The 27,520-nt window shown below is 39.6% G+C and overlaps 1 protein-coding gene across 5 annotated transcripts in view; it reads left to right on the top strand.

Annotated features, from left to right (window-relative positions):
• LOC121861208 (DENN domain-containing protein 5B-like) overlaps positions 1-27,520 on the top strand; it is a 124,012-nt gene that overhangs the window by 69,909 nt on the left and 26,583 nt on the right. For all 5 annotated transcript variants that reach the window (XM_042358834.1, XM_042358832.1, XM_042358836.1 and 2 more), the window contains exons 2-9: positions 4,453-4,565; positions 19,209-19,379; positions 21,259-21,497; positions 21,939-22,104; positions 22,607-22,706; positions 23,809-23,993; positions 24,852-24,994; positions 25,306-25,565. In XM_042358834.1, coding sequence (XP_042214768.1) covers positions 4,453-4,565; positions 19,209-19,379; positions 21,259-21,497; positions 21,939-22,104; positions 22,607-22,706; positions 23,809-23,993; positions 24,852-24,994; positions 25,306-25,565 — 1,377 coding nt within the window. The remainder of the gene's footprint in view (positions 1-4,452; positions 4,566-19,208; positions 19,380-21,258; positions 21,498-21,938; positions 22,105-22,606; positions 22,707-23,808; positions 23,994-24,851; positions 24,995-25,305; positions 25,566-27,520) is intronic.

The raw sequence follows: 27,520 nt of genomic DNA, 5'->3' as shown, positions 1-27,520 counted from the left end.
GGTAGTGGAGTGTGGAGGGTTAGTGGAGCGGCTGTGTGGTGTTGGTAGTGGAGTACCCGTGTGATGTTGGTAGTGGAGTGTGGAGGGTTAGTAGGGCGGGTGTTGGTAGTGGAGTGGCTGTGTAGTGGAGTGTGGGGGGTTTGTGGAGTGGTTGTGTAGTGGAGGGTTAGTACCAGGTGGAGGGTGAACTCGTGCTTTCTTGGTATCACTGGGTGTCGCTGCGTGTTCAATATTTACACACGTTCCCTGCCAGACTTCCTACCACAGCCACCATTCGCGTGTTAATGTGCTATAGGGAAGGGAACGCCAGGCTTTGTTGATTGCTCGTGTTGGTGATGTTTGTTGTTTGTTAAGGGCTTCGCTAGGTAATGAATGATACTGTATTGTTTTGTCATCATTCTGTTGTTCGTGGCATGACAGGACATTCGTAGCATGACGTGACATTCCCCTCCCCCCCCCCCACAATTTTATACGTCATGCGTGAAGAATTCTGGCATTTATTTTTGTATTTTTTTCTGTTGTTTTTGTTAATGTTGCACTTGGCTTGTGAGACGTGTCCGATAAGAGTCGACGTTCTTGTTGTGGGTGATTATAACTTATGGTCTGACCTGATTTACGGCGGTTTGTGTTGTTGTTTAATGACTCTTTATGTATATGTATGAAATTATCTTGTTTATGAATATTTACACACGCACACACACACACACACACGTCCTGCAAACCACAAAAAAATTAAACCCCTTGAGGGAGGACACACACACACACACACACACAAACTGCTGTACGTGCAGTAGATTTACACACACTCCCACGTCCACATACGATTATACTATACACGCACCCACTTAATAAACACACACACACACACACAGATACACCCCCACAGCTAAATACAGATATCCGTGTATGTCTTGCGTCGTTCGCTGTATGACTCCCGCTGAAAGTAAATGATTCGCTCTCATAAACCTTGCAGTGAAAGGCCTCGAGGTACAGGTCGCAGAGGGTCTGAGCTGTACAGGTGGGAATTTGTTGGTTATATGATAGTACTGTATTGGGTTTGCTTTGGCGGTGTGTGTGTGTGTGTGTGTGTGTGTGTGTGTGTGTGTGTGTGTGTGTGTGTGTGTGTGTGTGTGTGTGTGTGTGTGTGTGTGTGTGTGTGTGTGTGTGTGTGTGTGTGTGTGTGTGTTGCCATCCTTCCCGTGGGTTGAGCTAGTTTAACCCTTCAATGTTCCAGAGCTCTAATCAGTGTAACCTCCAACAGACTTACTTTAATTAACCTGTATGAATTGAAACGACACCTGTGTTTTGTTGTGGTGGAGAGAACACGGGTGACTTCTTTATATAGATGTTAACCTCTGGCTTCGTTAGAGGTGCTTGTGAAAGTGAAGCCCTTGTATAAATAACCACAATGGAGGAATTAAGAAAATAAAGTGGTTTAGTCTACATGTACAGTGTAGATGTGGCGATTAAAGTGAATTGTAAGTAGTATTGTGGCTAATATTACTTGAGACTAACTAAACGTATTACAAGTAGCTACACGAACTAAATGAAGTGACTTATAATAAACGTGTAGTGAATTGTAAGTAATGTAAATGTGTAGTGTCCCCGTGAGACGAATTAAGTGTACTTCTAAATAATACATTCCACTCACAAAAGAATTCAAGTAGGAATTTTTTAGTGTGTTCATTTATTATCTAGTCTACATACGAGTCGCCCCGAGTGTCTTGTAGACGTTTCAAGTAGTTTGAGCCTATGACTAGCTGATTGCTGTTTATAATACCATCTGATTGCTGATTATAAGACCACCTGAGCGTATTATTTGCTGTTCAGGGCTGTATCGGATCCTGAAATGTACAAAGTTCTATCAGAGTTCCTCCTCCCGCTGTTTTGAGCCGTACCCTGCAGCAGTATCAGAGTGAAACAAAAGTAGAGTGACGGTCCTCTGTAATTTATATGTTTACGACGGGACGCTGGCTGCATTATTGTGGTCATTCGGCCTTGCTGTTCCGGTTCTCGCTGTCTTTTTCTTCTGTTCTAGTTCTCGTGTTCTTTTTATACCTTTTTTATGCCGTTTTGTATCTCATTGTTCTTTTTTTTTGTTCTTCTCTGGCTATTATTTATATATAAGCCAAGTTAAAAGGGAGCTCTACCCATTCTTATATATTTGTCCATTTCTCCTGTTTGGGTTTTTAGCATCTTTTGGTTTTGAATATCGTGGTTGTGTTGTTTTACTGTTTAAGTCTGGTGGCATCTTTTGATTCTGGTTTAACGTTATATTAATAATTTCGATTTTTTTTTGTTTTTTTACGTTGTGAGTGTTATGTCGATGGGTTTTTCATTAATTATTGTAATAATATATTAATTTTCACACTGATGGTGGAATAGTTTTGTGTTATAAGAGCAGCGATTGTATATAGTCTCAAGAAATCAGACATCAAAACGCGTCTAAGTATTTCAAAAATTTTACGTAATACAACACAGTTTTACAGGTAATTGGAAAAAAATACATACCTTTTTGTATTTCCGTGACGTATGAACTGTAATGTTACGTAATTATGTATACAATGACCCCTGAAAGTAACAGCGAGCCAGACGGTAACAAGAAGGCGTTACAGTACCTCAGGCAAGGGTCACGCTCCACAATCTGGGACACTGCACCACCGAATCTACCCACTGACCTATTTCTCGGCATGTTGACAAGTTACTGCGACGATTGTATTGGTGTTTGAGAGAGAGAGAGAGAGAGAGAGAGAGAGACCTGTTATAGAACAAAATTGATTTACCCTAAAGCTAACCTGAGCTAGTAACCTATTTTTCCTGTAAACATAAGGCGACATGTTATCGCCATTGTTATTACCGATTACAATTACACACGTAGCCATTTCTTTCGGGTTTTCATAATTAATTTAAGATTGTATAATACAGTAGAAGATTTTTTTTAAGTAATCTTTCACAGAGTACACCTGGTGATTAGCCTCCCTGATTCAACAACCTCACACGTCCTTGGGGGTTAGGTTAGGTTAGGGTTAAGGTTGTTAATATTCAGGTGAAATAAGCTAAGAGCTCATCAGATAATCTCCAGGTGATCCGGGTTCGTTAACAAGAAGGGAACCCGGGTTTTTAGTTTCGATCGAGAATTAAACCCAGGAGTCGAACCCCAGTGTAATTGATGTACCTAGTTATTCCCTCTAACTCCCTCACAAATTAAGAGATATAAATTTAACTCGTGAGCTAAAGAGAACCGCTCCGTGTGTGTAAGAGGCGGAGGCTTCGGTGAGGGAGGTGAGTGAAGGTCAGGTTATCTAGGTCAGGCAAGCAGCCACCCCGGCGGCTTTGTCACGCCCGCGCCGGAAGGTCCACTATCACGCCCGCGCACCACTATCACCACACCCGCGCTCCAAGGACCTGCACCCTCGTATCACTGCGCACTGCTATCACCACGCCTGCCTATAGACATCACCACTCCCGCCCACAACCATCACGCCCGCACTACAACCATCACGCCCGCCCACAATCATCACCACGCCCGCCCACAATCATCACCACGCCCGCCCACAATCATCACCGCCGCCCACAACCATCGACGCCCGCACCACAACCATCACCACGCCCGCACACAACCATCACGACGCCCGCACCACAACCATCTGACGCCCGCACCACAACCATCACCACGCCGCACCACAACCATCACCACGCCCGCACCACAACCATCACCACGCCCGCACCACAACCATCACCACGCCCGCACCACAACCATCACCACGCCCGCCCACAACCATCACCACGCCCGCCCACAACCATCACTACGCCCGCGCATTCGCTTTCTTGATTGATCCCTTCACCATGATTGATTGATAACTTGACTTGTTGTATTATTATTATTAATTCAGTTATGATTAAATTGGATTCCCTCTAGCCACTGCGACACGAAGGGAGGGGGTAGGGTCAGGGAGAGTGCGCACCCTCCCCTGCTTTTGTTTTTACTATTACCTCGTACACCTCTAATAATTTCCGAGAAACTGAAACATGCAGGTAAATTCTTTAGCTCAGTGCCAGGTATATTAAGTTGCGGCTTCAGTTTAATATACGGGTAGAAAATACCTGATCGACTCAAGGTTGGAAAGACGAGGAACAGGGAGTGAGAGTGTCTGTATTACCTCACAACAACACCCTAAAGCATTCTATGTCGTCTATTTTGGTAGCCTTGTAAAGTTTAGAATTTATACTTCATTTTTTGCACTAAGATAATGGAAGTGTGTTCTAGTGAGCGGTACAGTTTGTCAAGGGAGGAGGTACTGTACACTGCAGTATGGCAACACGGGGACTGCCGCCTGTAGGTGTCGGTTAGACTGATTACTTAAAACTATCCATACGTGTTTTTAGTGAATACACTCTTAAGACTTAAGGAGTGTTACCATGAGTTACTAACGTGTTGTTGTTGTGTTTCAGGAGGGGCGGTGGTGGTGCCGCCGCTGGAGAGGAGCTACAAGGCGCGGGTGTTAGGTCACTACCCCGACCAGACCCCCACCGCTATGCCCTTCGACCACCACGCTGTCCAGATGGTCAGTACCTCGCCCACAACGGCTTCTCCCCTCCCCCCTACCCTTGCCCGTCAACAGGTTCAACATACTCCCCTTTATTCCTAGGACTCACCCCTTAACCCTTACACCTAGGGTCCTAAGCTTCTTGTATACTCCCTTTAACCCTTACCAAGATCTCTTTACCCCTTACCACGGTTCATTTGTCCCCTGCACTCAAGGAGATTTTCTTAACCAATTCCAGTCTAAGAAGGTTCCCAGAATCACCTCAGGATTAGCCCCAATTTAATTCACCTTAAGCCTAACTTAACGTAACCTAACTTTTACCACAGGATTTTTTTTAACCTTCAGACTTTTGGTACTATAATTATTAATGTATTATTGTTGGTGTTTGTATGTATGTCTGTTGAACTGCCGCGTTATGGACCAAATAATCCAAAATCAGCAACTGTTGATGTTTATCTGTACACGTGTTCTTGATTTCTTTAATATTTTATTTTATTATCTTTTTATTTATTATATTAAAAAATCCAGACTAAATCTACAGGAATATATGTAAATAAAGGTTAATTTTCTTTCAAAGTAAGAAAATGTTTCTGAAAGTGAAATTTAGGTTTGCAAAATTCTTGCACAAAATCGGCAAAAGTTATGCAAAATATCAACTTGGGTAAGAAGGAAGCATCTGAGAGCCACAAGATGCATAAAAGTTGTTCCTCGTGGAAAATAAGGAAACTTGTGTGAATGAAATTTTAAATTTGTTTGCATATTTGTAAGACTTCAGCAGTTTTCTGAATTTACATATTGCCCAATCCACAAAGTGGTCCACGTTCAGTTATAAACGCCTCTGGTCTTCATTATTAATACGGCATTAATATTACCGTTGTAGTTAAGTAATAAGAAAAGTTACAAAGATTTCAGTGGGACAAACTTACACACCAACACTACACAGTTAGCAAATGCATTTTCAGAGATGCAGAGACGCACTGAAGCCTGGTGCGTGTCAGCCTCCTGTAAACTGACAGACGCCATCACGAAATGTTTGCATCCTTCAGCCACTTGTTACTGACGCAGTGATGCCTCCTCCTTCCCCACCCGTGTTTTGTTGCCTCTCTCTCTCTCTCTCTCTCTCTCTCTCTCGCTGCTGTACCTTATTATCCTACCCCCCCCCCTTCTCTCCTTCAGGTAGGTACAGAGCTCCCTGCTGCCATGTTCAGTGTCGTCTTCACACTCCTCAGCCAGACGGGGGTCCTGGATCCTGCGAGTCCTTTTGGGAGTGTGAGAGCCTCTAAGGATTACCTGTCTAGTGAAGGAGAGAGAGAGGGGGGGGGGTGATGGGGTGAAAGGAAAGGGAGGGGATATTTTGATGAAGGAAGGATAGGAAGGAGAGGTGGGTTGAGGGGAGAAAGAGAGAGAGAAGGAGTGGAGGAAATGGAAGGAAGAGAAGGGGAAAGGAAGTAATAGGGGTGGGGAGAGGGGAAAATAAAATAAAGGGAGGGAAGAAAGAGAGAGAAGGGAAAAGAGTGTATAAAAGAGATGGTGGATGCACAAGAAGAGAAAGAAAAAGAACCTAAGGAAAATCAATTAAAGGAGAGAAGAGCGGGAAAGAATCTAAGTGAGAATTGGAAACGACAGTTAAAAGAAGAAGGGGAAACGGGGAAAGAAAGAACATGAGGAAAATCTGAATGGAAAGTCAAGGGTAAAAGTGCGAATATAGAAAGGGACGAAGGAGGATGAACCGAGAGAGAGAGAGAGAGAGAGAGAGAGAGAGAGAGAGAGAGAGGATGAAATCTTTGTTGTGTTATGAGAGAAGAAGAAACAAAGCTACACAGTCTCAGTGAGTGGAATATTTTCTCTTGAGTTATGAGTTCTGACAATCATCGTTGTTTGTCATGGCCAGAGATTCTCGTAGATCCTCGCGTTATTTTTGGTCCGTGTCGTCAGCCCTTGTCCTCCTGGTCGTGTCGTCAACCCTTGTCCTCCTGGCCGTGTCGTCAACCCTTGTCCTTGTGGCCGTGTCGTCAACCCTTGTCCTCCTGGCCGTGTCGTCAACCCTTGTCCTTGTGGCCGTGTCGTCAACCCTTGTCCTCCTGGCCGTGTCGTCCTTCCGTGTCCTCGTGGCCGTGTCGTCAACCCTTGTCCTCCTGGCCGTGTCGTCAACCCTTGTCCTCCTGGCCGTGTCGTCAACCCTTGTCCTTGTGGCCGTGTCGTCAACCCTTGTCCTCCTGGCCGTGTCGTCAACCCTTGTCCTCGTGGCCGTGTCGTCAACCATGCGCACCACCAGACCCTGCGCACTACCAGACCCTCCGCACAACTTCACCATCAGCGCAGGTTAGGTTAGGTTCTCCTTCGGTTCACACACTAGCTTTAACGCTGCCAATACTTTCTTCTAACCAGAGAAATGAAAACACAAACTAAAGTAATTCAATTGAGCTACCAAAGATGGCGGTATTATTGCACTGAGAGACTACCCGAGTGAACTATAGATAAGCTCTCCCACCAGCAGTAAAGGCGAAGGAGTCGTGTGTAATATGGCTGTGTGGGGACTATCTCAGCCAAGGTCAGTGCGTCAGGTCACACTCCTCTCAGCTAGTAGACCGCGCCATTGTTGACTTGTTTACCAGGTTTTAAAGCTTTGGAAACGAGTAAACAGTTCAGGTCTCTCTCTCTCTCGTTCCTGACCCTCTCTTTCTCCTCCCCCCTCTCTTTCCCCCCCCTCCTCTCTCGCTTCTCCCCCTCTCGCTCCTCCCCCTCCATCTCTCTCGCTCCTCACCCCCTCTCTTTCTTTTTTAATTTACAGGAGTCATTTCCCTCTTGGAAGATTTCCCGCCGTCACGGTAAACAAAAAGTAAGAAAATGAAAGTACACGTGTGGCGGTTGTTTACACGAGCCGGCGGGACATTGTTCTTGTGCACCGTGAATCACACCCATGGCGGGACACTTACCACTGTTACACCTGAATACCGCCATTGCCAGGTGTGTGTGAGAGAGAGAGAGAGAGAGAGAGAGAGAGAGAGAGCAGTGTTCCCCACGAATTCCCGCCGAGTGAGTGAGTGAGTGAATGTCCTCTTTAACGTCTGAGTGATATAAAATAATATGGCGTTAAGTGAGGCGAGTAGTGATGGAGGCGAGAGGGAGTAGTGATGGAGGCGAGAGGGAGTAGTGATGGAGGCGAGAGGGAGTAGTGGTGGACAGCTGAAGGAATATGGTAGTCACGGGTCGGTGGATGTGAGTTAGCAGGAACGGAATTTACCTTTGGCAGTGTGGAACAGAGAGGGGAGGGGAGAGGTTATTGACTACAGGTGGGAAAGAAGAAAGAAGACGTGAGAGAGGTGGGAAGAAAAGGAGTGAATGAATTGAAAGGGACAAAGAGAGGGCAACTGAACACAAGGGGTCACTATACCCATTCCCCCCATTCAACGTAACACACTAAATATAAATAAAAATGTCTTGTTGTTTTAAATACGTCTTAACATAAAAAAAGGTTTATTTCCGGACCTCTTCACATCATATGGTTCCAAACTCCAGTAACACCAACTTAATGGACAAAAAATATTATATACGTTCCATGATTTTTTTTTATTCACTACATCCTTCTTGATCAGTGAAGCTATTTGCCATTTATTTTCTTATTAAGCTTAAATTTTCAAACAATACTTGGGCTCTCTCTCTCTCTCTCTCTCTCTCTCTCTCTCTCCCTCCCCGTGTGATCATCCCGCCCCCCCTCCTCCCAAAAAGTACATGGAATTATAGTCTCTCATATGACTTGCGTTCCTTCTATGTTATTATTAAAGGTATTCTCAATTTTTTTTATTATTTTATCTACTGTCTGGTGCATACAATCTTTTGGTAGATTTCAACAAGTATTTACACCACTTAAGCCTTGATTTGTAAAACAGGTCATCGGTAAACGTAGGAACCTGTGAAGAAGGAGGAGTCAGGTGTGAGGAGAGGTAGGAGTCAAGTGTGAGGAGAGGTAGGAGTCAGGTGTGAGGAGAGGTAAGAGTCAGGTGTGAGGAGAGGTAGTCCTTGCCACCGGGTACCTCAGCCTCCACCTCCTACTCTTACACACACACCCATACTAAGGTGCATGCCCCCCTCCCCCACCCCTCCCCCACACACACCCACCCACAGTCGAATAAACCCCACCCCTCCCTATCCCATACTGACGTGTATCAGTGGTATAGCGTGTTATATAACCTTGTACGGGGGGACACAGATATGAGATCAATGCTTGGGGCTCGCTTCTCTGACCTACATTTTCACTCCAGTTCGTAATAATGATTTAACGTGGTTGGACGTGTTTGGCGTATCAAGGGACTGGAAGTTGGTGGAAATATCATGGGAACAGTTGATTTAAATGATGCTCACTAGCTAAATGACAGGTGACTAAATGACGTCGTAGTGATGCTGAGTTGAAGAAGTCTGACCAGATTATCTCCAGTTTGAGGTGGGGGGAGGGGGGGGGCAGGCAGCTGGGAAGACTCTACACACAGAACCCCTTTGCTGTGGAGGGTTCAAATATTGACGTCATCTATGCTCAAGCGCTGATTGGTAGATTTTTTTTTTAATACGTAGAAACCAACCGACACCTACCACAATCAACCTAAATAACCTAACCTATAATTATTAAGCTTAAGTTGTAATTTAATGACGACCCCTTTTCTTGCATAAAACAAAATCAATCTGTACTCAAACAATGATGACGTCAACAATTGGCCGTCTGTATCCCTAGTTAAGAGAAGTGTCCGGGAAAACAAAAGATGATCTTTATTTTATGTATTCCAATAGTTAAAGTACATTTGTGATTAAGTTGAGCAATTTATCTTAACTAGTTATCTACAAAGGTTTCAATTCCCATATACCATCTTAGATTGGCGTGCGTGAGGTTATGAGGTGTGTCTCTCCTTGTATGTCAGTTAAACAGTGGTGAAGTCTTCTGATTTTGCTGTATTCTACAAGCGTTTCTACTCCTCAGTTGTCGTTTTTCGTCACATTGGGCGATTCGCAACTCTGGTCATTGGTGATTGTGCTGTGAACTTAACGCAGTAACAATCATGGAACTGTGTGTCACTCGAGAAAATACCACACATGCTAATTTTTTCCCCGTAAAATTCAGTTAAGTAGACCACCAGCAGTAGGTTAGGACATTTGACCCCTATACGATTTAATTGTTTTGTGGAAGGGCGGGGGGTGTTACTGGGTCAAGGGGTATGGTTCACCCCCCCCCCTCTCCAGTAGATGTGTAGTGCTAGGTAAGGTTAAGCAATTCAAAGATATGGGGAGTCGATAGCATCCTTTCAGTATAGGAGCAGCAATCTAGTAGGTAGAGTTCATAACCACTGGTGCCTGTCTGATATTGTTAGTATAATTCTTGTATTGTATAGTGATACACTCAAATACTGTATAATATCAAAGTACATAATTTTTTCCTCCATAATTTACAGCATAAGGCGGTTCCTGCTTCAGAATTACAGATTTCCTTATCTCTTTAATCTACACTACTGTATATAGTTATGTAGTCACTCATAAAAGAACCCCACCCCTCCCCGGTCCACAACTCTTCGAACTCATGGCAGTTCAGATCTGGTAACAGTGTACAGTGCCTGACGTTGGGGGGTGGGCGGTGGTAGATCACGTCGTGCACGAACCACTGCCTCGGTTCATGTTTCGTTTCATGCACAACTATGAGGCATTATATTCTAAACTCCTAATAACATTACGAAATAACCATGTAATATTACAACCCTATATGTATATAGAGTATATTAACCTGGGTGGTTTGCATGCAAGAATACATAGGTCCATTAATAAGCTATCACAATCACATCTTTCAATTCGTCGTTTTTATATTATTATTATGGCTCCATATGTAAGGTGAGATAATGGTTTACCAATCAAGTTTAATCCTACTTCGTCTATCCGATTAAACACTCTAATTAGTTTGATAAAGACTTGAACGTTAAATCTCATAGGAACTCCCACCAATAAGTGAGCGGGTAGAGCTGGCCATAGTTCATTCTCTTCTCCTTGGATACCGGCTTTCGAGTGTTCCTTTAAAATCGATGGTAAACATTCAACTGGTAAGTATAACTTGATAAATGTATCTTACCAATACAATATGTACAGTATTATATTGACCTTATTTATCGCATTATACCTATACCCAAACTAAGCTTATTCTGCAAAAGGAGAGTTCATTCGTATACTCACTCGAACATTGATCCAGTAAGTATACGACCCCCCAACACCACCCCAACCCTCTACGTCAGGTACTGTACACTGTTACTAGACCTGAACTGCCATGGGCTGTTTCTTTTATGAGTGACTGTACCTATTCTGATCCTCACACAGTAGGCCTTTTAAGCTGTGTCTAATGTCAAGGACACAAATGAAGGTCAAACATTGTCCGTAGCATAACTCTTGTATTGATCCAGATATTTTATTCGCACTTCCCAAGGTTGTGTGTCCCATTTAAACTAATTCATATATCCTTAACCTCATTGTATAACTGTTCTTATTATATCATGTATCAGTTACCTGACTTACTTAAAAAATAAATAAAAATCGAGGAGCGTGTCATGTCTCTTGTTTGCAGTATTAACCATAAGCTAGTGGTTGCCTCAACCACCTAGTGATAACACAAACATCATCTGGTGGTGAAATAGTGCACAGTACTACAGTATGCTCATGTAAACAAACCATCAGACGAACTTGGGTGATATTTTGAACTTATTTCCTGCCACTAAGAGGAGACACTGTTCTGTTTTTGTCCGTCTTCACAGTTTGTCTGCCTCTCTTCTTGTATTGTGTGTGTGTGTGTCCTTTTGATATTAATCATGTTTAAATCAGAGGCTTTGACTGAAAGCAAAATCAATCATCGAAATTGAGGCCGAAATCGGGAGATGAACGAGTCAAGCGAGAGACTGGGATGAGTCTCTTAAGTTTCTTCGTTACATTTTAGTTTTTACTTTAACCTTGATATAATACGTCAAATTACGGTCGAGGTTTAGTTCAGGGTGCCCCTTGGGTTAAGTTACCTACTGAAAGACGTTCACACAGTTCCAATTAAGGTAAATATTAATGCTGGAACTTTTGACAAATCTTGGACTTTGGTGTTGTTTACCTCGTGAGTCCCATCTGGTTTGATTCTTCACGTGGAAGTTTCAGTTGGAACTATATCCGTTCACCGTGAAGGTCCTACGTCCGAATCCTTTCACTGGGCGTTGGCTTCCGTATCGTTTTTACTACCCATACATCACGTCAGTATAATTTTAACAAAAAGATAAATTTCACGGCTTTCCACCATAATCATTGGAATCAATATCCACATATTGAGTAAATAATTTAGGAAGAGAAGTTGAAGTTGGCGAGGGAGTGTGGTGACTGAACAGCAGCTGGTGTGCGTGAAGCTGTGAGTTGGGCCTCGTGACCTGCTACTTGTTCTCACTTTCAGCACAAACTTGTTAATTGCTATTGCCTCGATGCCTGCAGGGTTCGGGAGACTGGCCCTCCCTGCACTATCACCAGGCGGGGTGGCGGAAGGGGTAAGTAACTGATGCCGAGAGCGGGTGAAACAGTGTGGCCCGTGGAATATATGGTGTGGAGCTGAAGGTGTGAGAGGGAGAATCAGAAAGTGAGTGTAGACTTCTGAAATTCATGCCGTATATTCCAGAAAGAGGGGGAGGTTAACCTAACCGAACCTAATCTTACTATAAAGTGAGTGTGGGCTGAAAAAAAATAGGATATAAAAGTTGAGGTGAGTCTCAAAGTTTATGGTTTCTGAAAGCTGAGTGTCTAAATTGTTGGCTTCGGGGTTCGTAAACGTGAGGGAAGCTTCGAAATAAGAGGGGTGACGTGACTGAGGTTTTATGAGAGTTAGGATGATTTCCGAAAAGGGTGAAGGTTTCAGGTGAAAATGACCGTACATTGTGAAAATGCCTGAGAGATACTTAAGCGTGTGAAACTAACTTGGGACCTTTGAAGTGGCAACGGTAGGTGGGAGTGTGAAGAAGAGGAGATAAAATTTTGTCGTCGTGTTGTGTCGTGTCGTGTTTGTAACCTAACTCTCACGCCTTTGGTCACTAAATCCTGTTTAGTTTGGTGTGTGGAGTAACGCTATTAGTACAATGAATAGAGCAGCATTATGAAGGGAAGGAAGGGCTTCAAGGCTGTATTAAATAGACAGTGACTCATAGTCCACTGCGTTATTTACAGGTAAGACGTAAGATTAAACAAGCCGGTTATAATTATTAATTATATCCGGTTTTCACCAGGCGAAGCAAAATATAGAGTACTTATCTACGCCAAGAATTTACCAGGAGAAAAAGTAGGGTGAAGGATGGGTGAATCATGATGCGCGCCTGCACGCACGTACACAAAGGGGAAGGTGGGGGTGGTCTTGGGCCCTTGATATACAACAGTGGTAATTCTAAAAAAAAAAAAAATGTCGGTAATAAACACGTGTACAAAAAACATTGTTTGGTGTGAAAATGACCTGTTTGTTCCGTAAAGGTTGAGCAAGGTTACTGACCTCTCAGATACAGTTTTACACCTGTACCAAGATCTTACCCGAGCTCTCCTGCCAAGTTACCTCAAATTTAAAGTGAAGAAATTATTGCGTTTGGTCTCAGCTTACTTTTGCTTCTTTAAAGCAGGAATGACAACAAAATGTAATATACAAATGAAACAGTCGTGATAATAATAAAAACTATATATTAAAAATAATAGGTAATATAAATTAAATTTGGTATTCCCGGAACAACTAATTAGAATGAATGTCGTATATCTAGACTATACCTTTAACCCTGTGTACACCCAGCCGATATTGAGGGAGGCGGAGTAATCAGAGCCGTAGATACGGCCAAGGATAAAATTCTGTTTATAGACTGGATAGGGCGCTGGTGGTTATCACACTACAGCCTCTTGCCTGCGTTACAAAGAAAGTCAGTGCCTACTAGAGTCTAGAACTCGAGATTATCACAGGTGTGTACGATACTACGAATAGACATTTTTTGTAACTGAAAAAAATAAGCCCAACAAACGTTCCAATGTAAAATTTACATTGGGGGTTTACCTTTAATGTTTAGGTCACGTAGGAACAGACAGAAATTAGAAAACAAAAATTGCGGTAGTTAAGTCTTCTAATTGGTTCTCAGTTCGTCTCAGTTCTTACGTTATTTGAATGTAAATGACAATTGTCACACCACGGTTTTAGAAGTAGACTTCGAATATCTCAAAGAAAACCACGGTTTTTGTCGTAGGAACACACCAAAAAAAAAAATGCTCTAAATAAAATCACGAAAACTGTTAATAAAGTACTACCATTTTTATACGCAAGACAATTTCCACTTAGTGTTAGTTAATTATTGAGTATGAATTGTAGAGATATAATTTGTTAGGTGGAGACGATTATGCAAAGTTTTCAAGGGAATGATGAAGAGACGGGTATGTTCGATTTTTACCATTACCAAACGCCATCAAGTCCGAAGAGCAGTTCCGATTTTTTTTCTTTGTTTTTTTTACACGGGGATTAACCCACCCGGGCATAGGTCACTGACTCACATCGGGGTTCTGGGGGGCAAAAATGTAATAACAACAATAATAATAATTTGTTTATCGTAAATAAAATTTATAAAAAAACAAAAAATTATTTTCGCCTCCCAGGCCCTGATGTGGGTCAGTGACCTGTGCCCGGGTGGGCAAATCTCCGTAAAAAAAAAAAAAAAAAAACCCTGCAATTTAGCACCTTTCTCATTAAGAACTGAATGAAGTTTAAGCTTAGTCTTTTACCTTAAGGTACCATGGGTTTTGTGTAGTGAGAAAGTGGCGTAAGAATAGAATGCTATATTTGTATTTGTTGATACTGTACTGTAATGGCAGAGCGAACGCTTGTGTAGCGAGAGATCTCTGTCTGTACAATATTGAAAATTAAGACAAAATTGTCAGTACAGTACTGTACAATACTGTAGAATTAATATGCCTGCCCCTTCTTTATGAAATTATCAGGAATATTGCCAGTAAATTATATTACAGTATATTATTTTAGTTTGCTAAAGAAACAAAATAATCTTGAATTAAGAAAATTTTTACAGTACAGTACTGGACAATTTATTTAGTGTTTAGTGTTTTACTATATGATCAGCTATCAATTTAATTTTATCTTTGAGGCTGGGTTTTAAGCTTCTAAGTAATTCTTCCTATAAAAAATTTAATTCTTGGTATTTTTTAATTAAATTCAAGTATAATTTAGTGTTTTGTCTTTATCTGCCTTATATACTGTACAGTACTGTGCTGTACTGTGCTGTACTGTACTATAAGGACATAACTTGAAATGGGGCTTAATATATATTGGTAATTTTTCATGGTTTCTCATTTGTATTTAAATGTTATATTTTTGTGGTTTTATAAATTCATGATATGGCATGATTTAATTTACAGTAGTGTTTTATCATTAATCAATTATGACACTTGTTCCAACCCTGATTATAGGTTTGGTTTGAACATTTCCCCCCAAAATATTTTATGTAACCTAACCTAACAAACACTGGTAGCACCAACAGAACAACAACCCAAACAGTGAAATATAGCATGGGCAAAAATTTCCAAGGTAATTATCAGCGTCGGTCTCACAAGTGACACTTGTTGTAAACTATTACCTCAACAATCTCTCAAACACATTTTACATAAGAACATAAGAAAATAAGGAGTCTGCAATAGGCCGGTTGGCCTGTGCATAGCAGCTCCTGCTGAGAGTTACTACCACTCTATCATCCATGAATCTATCTAGCCTCCTTTTAAAACTTTCCACCGTTCCAGCACTTACTACAAAGTTGCTAAACTTGTTCCACTGGTCCACCACCCTATTTGTGAACCAGTTCCTTCCTTTCTCCCTCCTAAACCTAAACTTATCCAACTTAAATCCGTTGCTACGAGTCCTATCCTGCTCGGATATTATAAGAACTTGATCCATATCTCCTTTATTGATTCCTTTCACCCACTTTAACTTTCTATCATATCTCCCCGCACTCTTCGTCTCTCTAGGGAATGTAAGTTTAGTTTCTTTAACATATCTTGATATGGAAGGTTTCTAAGTCCCGGAATCATTTTCGTCATTGTTCGCTGCACCGACTCCAGTGAATTGATATCCATTCTACAGGGTGTCCCATAAATTTCCATACATAGGAAAAATAAATTTTATATGAAAATCCATGTTTATTTATATAATGTGCTCTACATGACTACCATTCTGTTGAAAACACTCTTTAATGCGTGTCCTTCACTGCTGAAGAACACGTTCAAGCACAGCTGGAGTTATGCTTGTAATGGCGTTGGTGATACGTTGTATGGAAACTTATGGGACACCCTGTATAATAAGGGCACCAGAACTGAACCGCATAATCGAGATGTAGCCTGACAAGCGCAATATATAGTTGCAATAAGACCTCTGCACTCTTATTACTTACACTTCTAGATATAAAACCTAATACTCTGTTTGCCGTATTTCGAACATTACCGCACTGTTTTCTAGGCCGTAGGTCCGGGCTTACAAGTACCCATAAATTTCTTTCACAAGTCGACTTCTCTAGGTTGATGTTGTTAAGGCTGTATACATTGACAGTATTTGTTCTTCCAATATTAAGTACGCTGCATTTGCTGGTGTTGAATTTCATTTGCCATTTTTCTGATCACTCCTGCAGTTTATTTAAATCCTCCTGTAGTGCATTTGCATCCTGCCATGAATTAATCTGCCCCTCTATTTTGGTGTCATCCGCAAACTTGCTTATGTCACTGCTGATCCCAGTACAGGTATCTAGATCGTTTATGTAGATTATGAACAAGAGTGGGCCCAGTACTGACCCCTGGGGAACCCCACTGGTTACACAACCCCACTCAGATTTATTACCACCTACGCTGACCCTCTGTGTTCTATCGGTGAGCCATGATTTCATCCAATTTAAAACTTTAACCTCGATACCATGAGCCTTAACTTTTCTCAGAAGCCTCTGATTCGGTACTCTGTCAAACGCTTTGCTAAAGTCTAAGTAAATAACATCATAATTTTCGTCATTATCTACTACCTCGAAGACTTTCCTAATAAACGTCAGCAGATTTGTTAGACAAGATTTTCCCATTGTAAACCCATGTTGAGAGTCGTAGATTAATTTGTTTTTCTCTAAATTTTGTATCATCTTTGATCTTCCTATATAATATTTTGGCGAATTGGATATGACGTTACATCTATCTATCACAAAAAGTGTGTTCTTTATTGTATTTGAGGCTACAAGAGGAAGTAGCAGGAATGTAATGCTAGATAATTTGTGAGATGTGTGATGGGGAAACGAAAAATCTTCGGAGTGTCATAAAAAATATAAACTTTTCCGTCGGAACTGGTTATTACGCCATTTAAATATCGGTTTTCCTCATTTTCTCTTTAATTTACATATATTGTATTTCAGACTTTATCTATTCATATATAATTACGTAGTTGAAGCTTTCGAGATAAGTCTTCTGATACCTACCCACACACGAAGACTTATCCTGAAATGCTCCAATACAAATTCAGATTACTGTACTAAATAGTAACCCGAACCAAATCACGTATTCTGTATTTGGTTTAAAAAAAATAATTACGGCTCGGAGGGCGCTTTCGGGATAATAATAAGTAACCCAAATGTTTAAAAAAAAAATGACCTATTGACCGACCGTACTTACAATAATATGAGGAAAGAAAAGAGACTACGTATTTAATGGCCTCACACGACTTAATAAATGAACCCGTCAAAAACACAAAAGCTTAATACTTAGATTTTTATTCAAACCCGCTTGTCATTGTATAATTAAAGAAAAAAAAGATAAAAAAATTATTCCTTTTGCATGAAACGATCTGACTAATAGGGAAAGTAGGTCGATGGCATTATGTGCTAGAAAGAAGTAAAGAATAATACTGTAATTATTACGGGGACTAACAGTGATCTAACTAGTTTGTGAGTTATACTACGTCCACTGTGTCAACTTACCTCAATTTTCTACCCTCTCTCACATGTCCCTGCTGTCTCTCATGTCACTTAAACGCCCCCATTTTCTCAAGATACTGTTCTTACCAAAGTGGTGGTTGTGTGTCGCCAGTAACTTGCACCTGAGTTACTGACCTCTTGCCGCCGCAGCCACCACCGTTACACATATCACGTGGGACAAGCAGACGAGGAGAGACCCGCATCGGACACAATGATTGGTATAATTCGGTAACAGAAAGGAAGGGCTAGGGTTAGTCTCAAGAAAGTGAGAAACAATATATGTATGTTGTGTTGTCAATAGTAAGAGAAACAATTGAGACCCTGCAATTGTGTGTAAATGAGGAAGAAAGTCAGATCAGCAACCTGGGACTTGGTCATAATTTTTGTGATGCCTTGTGGCAGCAGGGTCTACCATTAGACAACACATTATGCTTCCAATATCTACGCGCGATTTCATTTCGCATTTTTTAATTTCGCGAGCACTACCTAATGTAACCATGTCTTATATTTGGCATAAAATATCGTGAATTTCGCGAGATCTAGCCAGCTGAATGCTGGCCACCGGCATGGATGACGTCACAGCCCTCATACCAGTTAGTCATTTCTGCTAAAACTCGTGTTTGTTAACACGATTGATGAACAGGGGAGCACTGTTTGTAAAACGCAAACTTTTGCATACGAATGCTGGCTATAACACGAGTCCATCCTCACCGTGTTAAGCGTGGCTCGGGGTCATGCAGTGTTTACAGCTCACGTTCGACATCACTTGTTCAATTGATTCATATCTTTTGTTTTGGAAATGTTTTATGAGAGGTATTTTTTGGGGGGGAGGGGCAAATTTAGCTGTTACCCCCAAAATACTGTATGAAAAGAATAAGTAAAAAGAATGTTTCGCAGTGAGGACTAATAACGGTTTACACCAGCCTTTCCGTTTACATCACGTAATCAGTTGAAGCGCTCGGTTTTTGTGGATTGCTCCGTGATTTTCCCTGTTTTCTCCAATTTTGTAGTGTTGGCTATGAAAATGGAAAGACAAGGTAAGTAGAATGTTTCCAAGAAGTGTTCTGGTGATCGAACTGCCGGTGGTGAACGTAAAAGAGGTTTACAAGAACGCAACTATCGCGTTGTAGCCCTCGCCATCCTAGCGACCACCCGGGCTACTATTGTGTGCTTTTGTTGGTTCTGGTGGGGGTGGGTCTGACCCACCTAAGAGGCCACATAAGGAAAAGGAGAAGCGGGACTATCATAAGGGAGTTAAGTTTGCCAAGTACTTGTTGCAGGATAAGCAGCGTGTGATTAAATTACTTGAAGTCCTAAAAACTAGTTTCTGGAAAGCACTATCAGGTCAATAAAGGCAGAATTTGTATCATTTTGGGGGTTGTAAATGGGAAAATCAGAGGTTGTTGTAGAGTGGCCTGTCTATATTGTTATTTTTCCCATTGGTTTATGTATTTGCATTTGGCCAATTTGAATTGGCGCAATTTTTCCAGTCTATATTACTCGCGAAATAAAAATATCTTACATACAGTATACATAAAATTGGGACTCGGTACATGAAACCGAAGAGACCCATGACAATTTTTTATGGTTTATATTAGTTTGTCATGTCTATTTCCTTGTCTTCTCTTAATAAATATTCTTCACCTCTTTACAGCTGTGTCTACCACGGGGTTTACAGTTCCGCACTCAGAAGCATGTTTTGGAACCCAAGTTCCATCCATTTCTCGTTACCAAGGGAGATGGCTCTCGTGCACACGGCTTTGCATATGTCTTCTATGAAGAAGTTAACTCAAAGCAGATTTGTACTGCTATGCACACACTCCAGGTGAGTTAGTTACTGCATAGGAAAGTGATAATCTTTCTTTATAGTATAGTACGAGATCTTAATTGTAGTTAGTTAGATATCAAAGTCTCTGAGTCTATGTGCAGTATGTTTCTAAATAAATTGCATAAGGTAATTTTTTTATGTAAGTGCTTAATAACAATAAAATTGTATTTGGTAGTATTGTACAGTACTGTTCTTGACATTTGTGGAAAATGTCCTGACAGTCCTCTCTCTCATCCATGAACCCTGAGACTGATGAACTTACATTGTTGGGTCATAGATGGCAGAATGTGTGATGTCTCAGATTTACGGGTTCATGAGTCTCGGGGTTCATAGATGAGGCGGAGGACTGACAGGATTTTTTCCATGACTGTACAGTCAGGAACAAAAGTTTGCTACCCATGGTGAAACTGAATCATGGGAATGAGTCTTCAAAATTACTTACCCTACCTGTTTCATCTCATTTAGGGTCGATACTGTTTCATTTTGGGCGAGAGCAAACTTTTGACCCTAACTGTCCATGCTGCTAAAGTATGGCAGCATTTTTATTTTGAATGTGCTTTATAAATGCCATGCATATATACATTAAATTAAATGAATAATTAATATTATATGGATATTTTTATACTGCAATTCAAAATCTACATTTTTATTTTGTACTGTATATATTATGTCAGTCATTAGTGGTGTTTAAGTATACTGTACAGTGTTGAAATTGAAGCAAGATATATAGTTTTCAAGTCTATAATTATATCCTTGCTGTAGGTGAAAGGTGAAAGTAACAACCTCTCACTAGATAACAATCACAAAACTCTCAGCACCAATAAACAACAGCTAATTTGAAATTGTTGAATTCCATATGTTCATTAAACAAGAGCAACACATATTTTAACAGTACCTTTTATCAAAATTGATTTGAGGTTAGTGTTATGAATAGGCTTACAGCACTATGCTACAGTGCAGTGCAGTATATTCAATGTTTCAGATAAATGACTGACGTAAGCTATTGTTGCAGTAAGAAAGTGAACCAAGAATTAAGGATGAAGGCCATGTACTGTACTGTACTGTATTATGTTGGGTAATCAAACCCAATTGTGTCTAACATTATTTGAAGATTAATGTAGTACGGTACTGTCTTATGAATACCTGTATACGCTATACAGTACAAACATTTGGATGTGTTTATTATGTTACAGTCATGATTTGATTCATTTGAAAGCTGTGAGTTATTTATGTCAGAATATATTAACTGCAAAGGACTTCTCTGCTTTCTCTTTGCTACTCTACAGTACAGTGCTACATCATTGTGTTTCACTTTTATCATCATGTTCTTGGGCCATTGCTCCTTAGCATTACCATTCTTGAACCACAACTTCATGTAGACCCAGGACCACTGGAAAGGCAAATTGAAAGCAGTAATATACAAAGGCTTCAACATATTTTGTCCTTGTTGATCCAGTGAATAAGGATATTGATGTGGTAGGGATGAGAACTATAATAAAGTGTAAAGAATACTAACCAGACCTGGGCTGTAGGTTACAATATAATCTCAGACAGGTTTGGTAGTCAGTCTAGTCTGTAATTATTTAACTTGGTTATGAACATTTGAACTTTGCGCCTTTGCTCAGAGGTTGTAGCCATTTCTTAGGACAAACATATTCGTTGGGATGTTTTAATTTTTTTAATGGAATTTTCATCTTGCATCCATATTTCCTTCCAATTGTGATACACTGTACAGTACAGTTGCTTATAACAGACACTTCTCTCAATCAATCATACAGTATTGTATACTTGAATAGTAAAGTTGATGTACTGGTGCCTGTAACTACTGTAGTCATTTTATTAGGGGAAAAACATTGATTTATATCCACGTCAACAGTCTGTATACCTGACGGAGATGTCCAGTAGTCATGCTAAGGCCTCATCTGGAGCAACACCAAATAGCCGGGACACCAGATCCCTTCCTCGCCAGTTCCGCCTCTCGGCACCCAAATCACCAGCAGCTCTTCACTTCTATGATATAACTAAAGATCAACTATATGTGGCCAAATGTATTGCCCTAGTTGGTCAACACCCATATGTTTATGCTGCGAGAAAATTTCTCAAAGGGTTGTATAGGTGAGATATTTTTATATTTTTTGCCTATGGACGTACAGGGATGATTGTGCTACTGTTGCTACAATCACCTAATAATTATTTTTCCTATACTTTATATTAGATGGCTTAATTACACCATTATATTTATAATGCCTTTTATAAATGATATGCCCCTTGCAATTTATGAGGTGTTTAAGCTTAAATAAACACCTTTGGTTTCCTGTTAATGTAGGGCTGTGGTAGATACATTAAGGTGCTGTTTCTAAAGTTAATGCAGTACAGTATACCTGTACTGTACAGTATTTGTAAAACTATTGGTGCAAAGATCGTTAAGGAAAGTGATGACAGGTAAGTTTAGTCTTGTTTGTTACATTTATTAATTAGGGCTTTATTATTGTGTTAATTTTTTCCATACATAGTTTGTCCCAACACTTATTTACCTTAATTCTTCCTCTTTTTCAGGTTCTTCATACAGTGTGAAAGTAGTGGTGTAAGCCTAGAGTCACATGTCTACAACTTATTGTATGAGGTACCAGCACCACCCCCTGGTCGCTGTGTGGCGTTCTCCTGTGTAGGAAAGACACACATTTGTCACCGTCCCACAAGTCATGAACTCCCTCTATATGAGGTGAGTGTTAGTTTAAAGAAACCTTTCAAATTACTGGTCAATTTGTTAAACTACCTAAGTTGGATAATAGTCATGAAAGAAATTTTAATAATTACCTCATGTTAGCAAGCCTTGGCATACCTTTTAGTAGAGCTACTTATGAAACTTTTCCTCTTCAATGGACATAGCTATATCTTGTGTGCCTTTGCATAATCTTGGCTGGGCAAATTTTCTTTTGAAAAGATCAGGGTGGTTACATGTGCATCAGACCATTTCATATTGCTCCATATCACCTACCCTCCCAAAGAACTAAATCATTGTAAGGTAAGAGGTGACCGGTGCTTTGGTGAACATTATGAAAAGGAAAAAATATCACCATGTAGCTACGTTAAATGATAACGGAGAAATAGTAAAGCCTTTCTACCTCTTAATATATTAGTTTAAGATTTTTATATGAAATGGAATAGTTTGTGTCTAGAATTTGTTTTAAAAAACTATCTCATTTGTTTGTTTATATTTGCAGTATTCATTACGTGAGTTCTTCTCATGCCTCGGAGTGGAATATGTTGTTCAGCTACTTACATGTGTGCTACTGGAAAACCAGGTTATATTGGTCTCTTGTGGTAAGTTGATACTGTTTTTATCCTTGCAGTTGCCAAAATTTTCTTACGTCAAAAACTCAGAATTGGTGCTATAAAGTATTTAATGGAACATGAAGGTACAGACTTCAATGGTTCAAGTATGTCAAAGCTGAAGGATATATAATTCATATGCTCGGTGTCAGCTTTGGAACTTTTTTTTTTTTTTTTTTTGTCCATAAAGAGGACTTACCAACATGGGACTGCTTTTACTTTTTCATTTGAGTTGTACAACCTATTGGTGGTTTGAATCCAGATAAAGTTTGCAGTGAGCATAAGAGTGTCCTAAAGGTTGTGCCATTTCTGCAATTTTAGACAGTAAAGTTGACAAGTCCCTCAATTGTAAAACTTTCAATACCGAAGCCCCAGGCTGCCTCCTCCAGCTTGCTCTTGGCTGAGTCTCATGATGATGCAGCATTATGTTCTGCTTGTAATTTTCCATAATTTTCAGGGTTCTTATGCACCCTTCACTTCTCTGGTAACTCTGTACAAATACTTTGCTTTTCTACAAGGAGAAATTTAGTGTGCTGTTAAAGAGTTAAATGTATTTATTGTTTTAATTGTTAATATTTGTGACTGGAATTGGAGAAAGAGTTTTCTGAAAATGTATGACCTGAGGTCTGGGGGAATGATCAACTCTTTAGTTCTTAAAGGTTTAATGTGAGTGTACAATTAAGGTGCAATCAGTTGAAATGAATACCCAGGAAGCCAAATGTGCAATTTGGAGTGTTCATTCTTAGTGATGCCTTTATACCTTTTGTGTGTTGCCTTCATTTACTCATCAATATTATTTAATTTTGCATGATGATTTTAATTTGCTCTTTAACACATCAAGATAATTGGTAAAGGAAGTATCTGAATCAGACTCCATGTGGCACCCAGCTTTAATTGTTAGAAAATCTTTACTAATAAAAATAAGTATGTAATCTATTGTAAGGATTGCCATACTTCAGGGAGATTTGGAAGTTTAAAGGAATAAGATAATGTAATAAATAGTGAAAACATGTCAGTGTCAGCTGTATTCAACATAAGGACTAATCCTGGGTTTTGTGAGGTGTCGGATTTTGATTCAAGTTTTATCTTACAGATTACAACAAACTCATGCTGGTTGCAGAGAGTATAGGCACTGTCATATTTCCATTCGTGTGGCAACATGTGTATGTGCCAATATTACCTGCATCTCTTCACCACTTCCTTGATGCCCCTGTGCCTTTCATTATGGGTCTTCAGTGCTCTCAAGACTCCAGAGATACCATACAAATCCCAAATGAAGTAAGTTGGAATGCTTTGTAAGGAAATTGAATATGTAAGGGTATTAAAATTTCTTTCATATTTTTGTATTTCTATATAGGTACTACTATATAGTCCTGTACTGTATAGTATTTTTCCGATTCTATTGAACTTTATTGTTGGAATTTATTTTGAAAAGTATAGATAATATAAGAAATATGTGTATGATCCTTTATAAACTTTGCAAAATGAGATTTTGTTTTGTTTAAGTTTACTTCATATTCAACTAATCCAATGTATGTGGTTAGACTTTTGTTCAGCCATCAGTGTTACTAACTTTGTGTTTACTTAACTGAAGAAAATTAGGTTATCTGTTCTGGAAATATTAATGTTTAATTGAATTACAGTAATCAATATTGTATAGAAACATCAATAATAGTTTTACGAAATGTCTTTGAAATAAATAAATATGAATCATATATGAGTGTCCCAGTCTCCCATTAGCTATTTATGTCATGTAAGGCAGGGTAGCCCCTATAGTCTGATCCCAACACTTGAGTCACTGTTCATAGGTACACTTAAAGGTGTTTGCGGTTTACAAAAATACTAAAAAATAATTGCCTTAGCTATTTTGCTTGCACATTAAATTACTCTACAAATAAAAATGATAAATTTTTTAACACTTAACTACAGAAGCATTTTAAAACTACAGTAAGTACAGTACATTACATGAATAATAAATTTATAGAAGATGAATAGGAAGTTAAAAGAAGCACATTTATGGGAACATCTCTTGACATCACTTCAAGTTTCAGAATTCAGGATAAATCTTAAGTATCAGTATGTTTCATAGGTGAGGAAGGAGAAATTATGTTATAAATGAAACTTTTAATTTCTCAGGCCAATCTGTGTCTGGTAGATGTTGACGAAGGCACAGTAGAGGTCCCTGAAGATCTTCCTCAGTTTCCCCACCGTTCAGACTTCATTCAGGAGTTAACACAGTTGCTTTTGAAGTGGGAGGTTCCAACTGGTAAACTGGATAGGTGAGTTATGGAATTTATACTCGATATGCAGGATTTATCCCCAAAATATTTTATAAATATGAGAGCGAATGTTTCTTTTTTTTTTAATTATGAAAACAATTGTGATAAGTATTTATGGAACTACTGTACTGGTAACAAATTTGTTTGAGTAACTTTGTTCCTTCTTACACTCGCTAGTAGTCCTTGAACTATTCCATCACTGCCCTCCCCCCAAAAAAAATAAAATAAATAAAATAAATACATAAATAAATACAAATAAATAAAATTATGCAGATTATATAACCATTGATATAATTGTTCTAATTTTCCAGAAATCTAAATGAGCACCATAGTCAGTACAAATACAGGAGGAGACGAAAGTACTCATGGTCCCATGACTCGGATTCAGGTGTGTCAAGTACAGAAGGCTCCATTAGTGGCTCCCATTCCTCCATCACTTCCCTTCCACCCTCCACAATGTCCTCCATTTCCCCTTTACAAGGTCCTCCAAATTCCACAAGAAGTCAGCATTTTGACCCCTTTCCTCAATCCCCACACCTCAAGGAGATCACTGCAATTGTCAAGAAAGCTGGTAAGTAAAACTAGAAATGCAAATTGGATTTTTATCTATACTGTACCTTGTATACAAATACAATGTGACTTTATTAAAGGATTTGTTTACTGTGTTTTCATATACAGTACTGTACTGTTATTTTGTTATGAAACTGGTGAATAACCTAAACTGATGTACCATTAAAATTTAAACATTGGTAATAGCATCTCATTATTAAGTCTAATTAGTTAGAAAAATTTAAGTGAATATTTATTAGTGTAAAATTTGAAACAATATTTGAATTTATTTTGCAGTTTTAATTAATGCCTTGTGAGAGGTAGATAAAGGAGAGGCTCAGTCATGTACCCATTTAGTTGATCTACAGTGTTATTAATTATTCAGAAGTGCCCTTCATTGATCATGCAAAGATGCTTTTATGTTTTGGCACTACATTTGTTTCATTTTATCAAATGATGTAAAAAGGAAGTTTTTATGTCCCACTCATTTCATTTGGTGGCATTTATTCAATTGTGTGCTTGTACAGTAAGCTTCTTTACAGTAACTGGAGAGAGGATTCACAGATCAAAATGAGATTTTTACAGTATATAGCTTCATGTCCAGACCGAGTTTGATCGAAGGGTTTGTACATATATAGTATGCTATAGTTATGGTTCTTTTTTGCCTTGGTCATCCCTCTGTACTATACAAAATTATTTGTTCAGTCACATGACAAAGGCTTTATGGATAGAAATGTAAGTTGGCATGCAGTTTTATCCTATGGCTACTTAAATATAATAATGGTTACCCCTCAAGGTTGAGGCTGTCCACCCCTAGGGCCACCTAAGTGTGAGTTTGTTTAAGGTGTAGAAGTCGTTGTCAACAAAACAACCTCATCTTAAGTTAACGAGCTATATGACCCAGTGTTAGAATAATATGAGAAGTCCAGCCAGTTTACCAATTGCACTGACAATCTATTTCCCCGGAAAACAATCTGCAAGTTGATTAACAGCCAGATACCTATTGACCGGTACTGCTGGGTAGGCAGAGGCAAATGGCGTAAAGAAACTTGCCCATAGTTTCACCCTTCTCGGGGATCGAACCCTGGACCAGTAACTTACGAGGTGAGCCTGCTGACCATTACACCTCAGTAGTGTTAAATTCTCAGCATTTTCTGTATATGATTGCTACAATCATGCAGTAAGCTTCTTATAAAAAAAAGTAGGGGTTACAGCACCTGTACTGGTGTTATAGTTATCTTAGTTTTTCATAGTCATCCTATTCCTATTGTGATAACATTTTCGAGGCACACCTTTAAGGCATAGTATTCTGGGTTAAACAAGGAAGATTCTGTTTATGCTGTAATATAACAGAGATCTTAAGTGATGATTCCTCCTTGTACCTCACAGAAATAAACAATACAGTACAGTGGCCCTCGGTTAACGAACTCAATCCGTTCCAGAAGGTCGTTAGTTAACGAAACGTTCTTAACGAAACCATTGTTTCAATGGGTTTTTGGGTAATTGGTTCCAGCTCACCGAAAATTTCCTAAATTCAACAAAAATGGTAGAAAAGTTCACTTACTTTGAGGTGTGTATGTAGAAGGCTCCTGGATGATGATGATGATGATGGGATTTAGAATGGGGGTGGAGGAGAAGGAAGAAGAGAAGGCATTGGGGTGGAAGAGAAGTCACCCCATGGTGCCATTTCACCCATAAAATTTTAGCTCTCTGGTTTAATTCAAGATTATTTTCTTTAAATCAATGCTGCACTGCATTATATATTGTCAATATATAAAATATATTTCAAAATGACCAATAATTTGCTTGGAAACACAGAAAAAAAGCATTTAGTTGAAGAGAGTCTCAAGCAAGATGTTACCTCCAGTGAAAACAGAGAGAGACTGACGCCTGTTTGCTGTGTTAAGAGGCTGGATGCCGCGCATTAAACTAGTCACTTTACCTTCAATTTCGTTCAATAATTGTTAAAATGACTAA

Source organism: Homarus americanus, unplaced genomic scaffold, assembly GCF_018991925.1.
Source record: "Homarus americanus isolate GMGI-L3 unplaced genomic scaffold, GMGI_Hamer_2.0 scaffold21314, whole genome shotgun sequence".
Classification (NCBI taxonomy): domain Eukaryota; kingdom Metazoa; phylum Arthropoda; class Malacostraca; order Decapoda; family Nephropidae; genus Homarus; species Homarus americanus.
The sequence above is the reverse complement of the archived record's forward strand: the minus strand, read 5'-3'. Positions and strand labels throughout refer to the sequence as shown.